The 6,000-nt window shown below is 60.1% G+C and overlaps 2 protein-coding genes across 3 annotated transcripts in view; both read left to right on the top strand.

Moving 5' to 3' along the window:
• AARS1 (alanyl-tRNA synthetase 1) overlaps positions 1 to 592 on the top strand; it is a 31,693-nt gene extending 31,101 nt beyond the window's left edge. For both annotated transcript variants that reach the window (XM_002761142.6, XM_008986198.5), the window contains exon 21: positions 15 to 592. In XM_002761142.6, the coding sequence (XP_002761188.2) occupies positions 15 to 200 (186 nt within the window). In that variant the 3' untranslated portion in view covers positions 201 to 592. The remainder of the gene's footprint in view (positions 1 to 14) is intronic.
• A 350-nt stretch (positions 593 to 942) lies between these two features.
• EXOSC6 (exosome component 6) lies at positions 943 to 3,466 on the top strand. The gene has a single exon (XM_008986199.5). The coding sequence runs from the start codon at positions 988 to 990 to the stop codon at positions 1,801 to 1,803; it is 816 nt and encodes a 271-aa protein (XP_008984447.3). The 5' UTR covers positions 943 to 987; the 3' UTR covers positions 1,804 to 3,466.
• The last annotated feature ends 2,534 nt before the right edge of the window (positions 3,467 to 6,000 follow it).

Below are 6,000 nucleotides of genomic sequence, written 5' to 3' on the forward strand. Positions count from 1 at the left end.
TTCTTTTCTTCCAGAATGCAGCCAATAGGGGCCTAAAAGCCAGCGAGTGGGTGCAGCAGGTATCAGGCCTGATGGATGGTAAGGGTGGTGGCAAGGATGTGTCTGCGCAGGCCACAGGCAAGAACGTTGGCTGCCTGCAGGAGGCGCTGCAGCTGGCCACTTCCTTTGCCCAGCTGCACCTCGGGGATGTGAAGAACTGAGGTGGGGAAGGAGGAGTTTGGCACTGGATCCATAGGTCCAGCCAGGAGTTCCTCCTCTGCTCTAAGAACATTAGAATCTTGGGACCTTTAAAGAGCTCCCACCATCTTCCTAACCCCACGGTAACTGGAAGAGGTCCTGTGACCCAGTATTCCTTATATGTCTGCCCTGAGTACCCCAGCATTGCTGTTGTGCATCGATAGGCATCTGGAGCGGACAGCTCTCCAGACCTGAGCTGTCTGGGTTAGCAAATGGGAATCATTTTCGCTGCAGAGAATAAAGGACCATGTGCAATAATTGACGCCGCAGGATCTCTACCCATTCCCAATGGGGGCGCGCCGTTTCCACAGCCTGTGGCCCCTGCTGTCTAGAATAAATGCTGTGACTCCTGCTGGCTGCTGCTGTATTCACTGTCTAGCCCCAGAACTCTGAATTTTGGGAGTAGCCCCTGTGGTTGCCTCAACCGTTTGTGGCGATGGAAGCCAAATAGGTGACATAGAGGGAGGTGTTCATAATTCAACAGAAAATGAGGGGTGGAAGCAGAGAAGCCTCTTTCTTCTAACTGCCGCCCCCCGCCCCCGTTGTATGTATGAACGCCACATGCCCTGCACTAGCGGCACCAAGGCTTTGAGGACGCCGGCCGTTCTCCCTCCAGGCCTTCAGAGGGCGCTATAGCGAAGCCGGCTGCTCCCCGACATCCTTCGCGCAGGCGCGCATCTTTAAGCAGCGGAAGAGCTGGTGTGCGTGGTGGAGCAGCGGCCGGAAGCAGGTCGCACGCCAGGCGCCGTGATGCCTGGGGACCACCGCCGTATACGCGGCCCGGAGGAATCACAGCCGCCGCAGCTGTACGCGGCCGACGAAGAGGATGCGCCCGCCGCTCGCGACCCGACGCGGCTGCGACCCGTGTACGCTCGCGCGGGGTTGCTGAGCCAAGCCAAGGGCTCAGCCTACCTGGAGGCAGGAGGCACCAAGGTGTTGTGCGCGGTGTCGGGCCCGCGCCAGGCCGAGGGCGGCGAGCGCGGGGGCGGCCCGGCCGGAGCGGGTGGCGAGGCCCCGGCCGCGCTGCGTGGTCGACTGCTCTGCGATTTCCGCCGCGCCCCCTTCGCGGGGCGCCGGCGCCGCGCTCCCCAGGGCGGCGGTGAGGAGCGTGAGCTGGCGCTGGCGCTGCAGGAGGCGCTGGAGCCAGCGGTGCGCCTGGGCCGATACCCGCGTGCACAGCTCGAGGTGTCTGCGCTGCTGCTGGAGGACGGGGGCTCAGCCCTGGCCGCCGCGCTCACCGCCGCTGCGCTCGCCCTGGCCGATGCGGGCGTGGAGATGTACGACCTGGTGGTGGGCTGCGGCCTGAGCCTCGCTCCGGGGCCCGCGTCCACCTGGCTACTGGACCCCACGCGGCTCGAGGAGGAGCGCGCCGCCGCCGGTCTCACTGTGGCACTCATGCCCGTCCTGAATCAGGTGGCTGGGCTGCTGGGTAGCGGGGAGGGTGGCCTGACCGAGAGCTGGGCGGAGGCCGTACGCCTTGGCCTCGAGGGCTGCCAGCGCCTCTATCCAGTGTTGCAGCAGTGCCTGGTGCGGGCTGCCCGTCGCAGGGGCGCCGCCCCGCCCTGAACAACGACGGACGCCACGCCGAGACCCGTGCCGTGGGCCTCGAGCCTGCATCGAGATATGCAGCAGGAGCCCCGGAGAGCACCTGGAGAGGCTGAAACAGAGCCGAGGCGCCAGACAGCTGTGGTGGTGGAAGGGCTTTTTACAAACCTCATTAAAGGAACTTTCCTCCTTTAGCCGGCTCTCAGCTGCGACCCAGTTGAGAACACCTGTGAGCGCAGCCTGACTTCCAGGCTGGAAACTTGGAACTTACCTGGAAGCTGGTATCTGGGAACTGTAGTCATTTAAGGGATAGATCCTTTGCACCGCCAGCCAGAGACTCCCTCTGACGTAACTGGGCGACTTTTGAGAGGTTGGACAAGAGGCTGTGCCTTCTCACCGTGTCTGAGCCAAAAGAAAAACACTTCTATATCTGAAAAGCGTCTTCTGTTGTGATTCTTCTTGGTCCAGGATTTTAGAGAGCACGGCTTCTTTGTTCTTACATCCCAGGTGGCAAGGGGCCGTGACCGCGGTGCCTTTAACCGGTCCCGTTCCTTAGACCAACTTGAACGGGACAGATAGGCTGCAAAGAACAGCTGCAGGACTGGATGTGGGCCCTGTGCTTTATAGAAGGAGAAGCTGCCCCCACACGAACCAGAGACAGGACAGCTGCTGAGATATGACAAAAGTAGGAAGAGTTGTATGGCCCCAGCGGCGCGCTGAGTGCACCCCAGCCCCCCACCCTGGTTTGGTACTGGGCAAGACCCAACTCGGCTGGGTAGCTGGAATGGGTTTTGCTCTGGGTGGAAGCCAGATCTGTCCTTGGCCATGTGGAGAACGGCACAACCAGAGGCCTCCACAGCCGGTGGGAAGTGGTGTCCTGGGCCGTCTTCACGTGGTGCCTTGGTCCTAGGAGGAAAACCCTGAGCAACGCCCAGAGAGGGCAGGTGAACTGCCAGGAAAGCCAGGTACGGCTTGGCTGCTCCATAGGGCAGAACCGGCCTGACTCACCACGAGGGTGGGGTCTTTCCTGTGTGGCTCCCAGATCTGCTGGTCTGGTCTCAAGGCTGCTCTGGACGCAGCCAGGTGACTGCCATTGAGAAGGCAGGGCAGCCTGGTCCGGTCTCTGCACTCGGCTTCTCGGGGAAGGGCCGGTGCCGGGCAGCCCAAGGACCAGAATGAGTTTCTGGAGCCACACCAAGAAGCCTTGACCAGGAAAAAGATTTATGAATTTTATTTTTTCCCTTTTGACTTACCTTTCCAGAGCAGGTCTGAAATGGTATCACACCAGTGGAGACAGCTCATGTTATTCTGAAGGATGGCTTTGGAGAGTGGATGACGAGTCTGGAGCCCCAAGAGGGTGGTGTGGGGTGTACGCCGAGGACCTTCCGGCTGTTTCGGGCAGGGAGGGAGACTGGGATCCCAGGGAAATCTGTTGGCTGTTGGTGCATCCAGAGGGGAGTGAAGAGCAGCTGTGGCCGTGTCTGCACTCAGGACTGAGGATTGCCCCTGAGTGCTGGGGTGGGGTGGGGGTGGGCTGTCAGCTGTCCCTTGGAAGACAGCCTCAGCTTCATGAGGATGGCGACCTGGTACAGTCCCAGGCTACCTCCCTCCTAACGCTGTCAGTCCCATGGCTGTCATCGTGAAATGTAACCTCCTAAGAAGCTAAACCTGCTGCAACAGTGAACCTTCCGCTTTTCTGGCCAAGCCCTGTGTTCTCTTCTATTGACCCAGCTCCAGAACGGGTATCTCAGGTTGCATGGGTGCTACCAGGAGGCCTTCACAACCTAGGCAAGGCAAGGACCTACCCCAGAACGCCCGGAGCTGATGAGCCTGGAGGAGATCCTGCTTCCTCTTGGCTGTCCTGGTCCTATGCGTGGTCCTCCACCTGTAGGGAAAGTAGAAGCAGGACGTTAGTGGAGGGGCAGGAGGCATGGGCTAGGAAAGGAGGGGCCCACAGCACCTAGTCTTTCTGCACCCACTTTCCATTTCCCCAGAGCTTTGGCACCTCAGATCTAGGAACTCAGAACCACCAGGCAAAAGAAAGCATTTTTTCTACATGGAGATGTGCCCATTCAAATGTTACAGGTGTGACTCAGGCCCTGGGCAGCAGAGAGAGCTCTCCCGAGCCCAGCAGGCCAAGAACAGAGCTGTGTGGGTGGATGGGGGTGGGCTCCCAGCACAGTGTAGGCCAGGCGTGGCCTGCCTCAGACCACCGAGAGTGGAGGTGATGGTAGAGCAGGGAATGTTGGGGCCCTCTAATTTCACACAGAGGGCTGTTACCAGTTCCAGGAAGGTCTGTGTGCCATAGCTTCTGGGGGTGGGGCATGGGACAGCTGGAGACCCAGCAACGGCAGGTGGAGATGGGGCCCGGAAGAGGGGCTTGGGTTTTAACAAGCTTACCAGCCAGGTCTCACACAAGGGCTTTGGGGCCTTGGGGCACACCTGTGACATTCCCTCTACAGTCCTCCTGTCCCTGTCCCCCCAGTGCCTTCCAGGAGAAGGTATTTCAGCCCAGAACCAACCCTGGCATAGCTGAGCCCTCCAAGCCTGGAATTGGGTGACAGAAAACAGGGCCAGGCCCAGCCTACTGAGCATGGCTCTGTGGCAGGGGCACACACCTCCCCTTCTTAACCACTGCGGGCTGCGGCTATGACCATGGGTCTTCCCTTGCTCACGGGGACCACGAGGAACAAAACACATGTAGGGTGGAGATGGGGAAGCGGGGCCAGGCCACTCACTGTCCGCTCTGTGTCTGTACTGCCCTCAGAGCCATCTGTCCAGGGACTGGCCCTCTGGCTCTGGGACTTCTGTGAGGACACAGAGCTACAAGAGGAACCCTTGCAGCCAGGACCCCTGTTCTTTCTACTGTCCTTTGTGGCTGTGCAGAGTCATCAGTCTGGCTGGGTTTGGAGGCCACAGCTGGTTCTAGAGAGGTCACCCGATGCCCAGCAATGACCTAGGGCCTCTATGACTTGAGAGGGCAACAGGTGGAAGGGCTGGGATGTGTGGCTCTAGCTCCAGGGGGTTGCTGAGTGGGTGGGGGCAATGTAGAAGCCACGAGAGTCCTTGAGCCTCAAGAACAGCCCAGGAATGAGAAGTGAGGAGCATACTCCAAGGAGGGGGTACCTGAAGACTGGGAAAGGCCCAGGCAGGGCCCCAGGGGCTGGGCAGCTTCAGGAGTGGGGAAAGCTGGGTTTGCACAGTGTGTGGGGATCAGACCTGCAGGTGGGCCCCTCTGCCAGTCCATGGGCTCCAGGCTCTGCAGCAGGCTGTCCACCTGGGCTTTGATCTGCCACAGCTCCCCCTGGATGGCATGAAGCTCCTTGGTCAAGACTGTGGGGACAGGGGCTGGGGTCAGTACCCAAGCTGGGCTCTGGGCCGGCCCTGACAGCTGGTGTGGTTTCCCGGCTGCTCCCTCACACTGCAGGTGCAGCTGTGGCCCTAACTCCTACTTTTTCTGCCCAGAAAGCAGGGGGCTGTTACTGGAGGCCCTGTGAGGGCTGAAGCCGCTCCTGACCCCCAGTTCCCTGTGGGCCCTCCAGATCTTGACAGGCCTGTGGTTGATGAGTGGGGGGATCCTCTGGTGTCCATAGACCCTGGGGACAGTACAGAGGGCATCAGGCTAGCCAGCCCCACCTGCTCACTTGGAGGACACAGGGGCAGGCCCTGCCCTCCTGCAGGGAACATCATCTCTGCACAGCTCGTAGTTCAGGTGCCGCTGCTGCTGCAGCAGAGGAGGCAAATGGGTCACTGTCCACGGACAAGGGCTCTGCCAGGTGCCCAGATGAACGTGGAAAACTGAAGTTCACAACTGTTTCTTAGAGCGCCAGCCTTCCTCACGGCAAGAGCCCCTGGAGACTTGCCCAAGGTCACTTTGGGAGACCACAGCAAACCAGCTTCCCCAGTCAGCCTCTGAAAAGCGGTCTTATCAGAGGCCAAATGGCAGGGGGGACACGACACCATCACCTACAGGCTTCTGGCAGCCAGAACCCAGTCCCCCTTAAGGCTGCTTTGTGAAGGTGGGCACTGCTGGTGCCCAGAGCCTTTGTCTGGCAAAAGATGAAAGGGAAGACATATGTCAGAGCCAGAGCCCAGTAGCACACTAAAGAGTCTTCAGTCCTTGCATGGGAATCGGCAGGGCCAGCAGGCATCGGCCAGGCCACCTTGGCTGTTGCTCCAGGCCCTGGGAGAAAAGATGGGCCCAACCACCCAGGCTCA

This window comes from Callithrix jacchus, chromosome 20 (assembly GCF_049354715.1).
Source record: "Callithrix jacchus isolate 240 chromosome 20, calJac240_pri, whole genome shotgun sequence".
Taxonomy (NCBI): Eukaryota; Metazoa; Chordata; class Mammalia; order Primates; family Cebidae; genus Callithrix; species Callithrix jacchus.

Bases quoted from the DNA above. Each gene is read 5' to 3' on its own strand.
- EXOSC6 (XM_008986199.5), top strand. From the start codon at position 988: ATGCCTGGGGACCACCGCCGTATACGCGGCCCGGAGGAATCACAGCCG.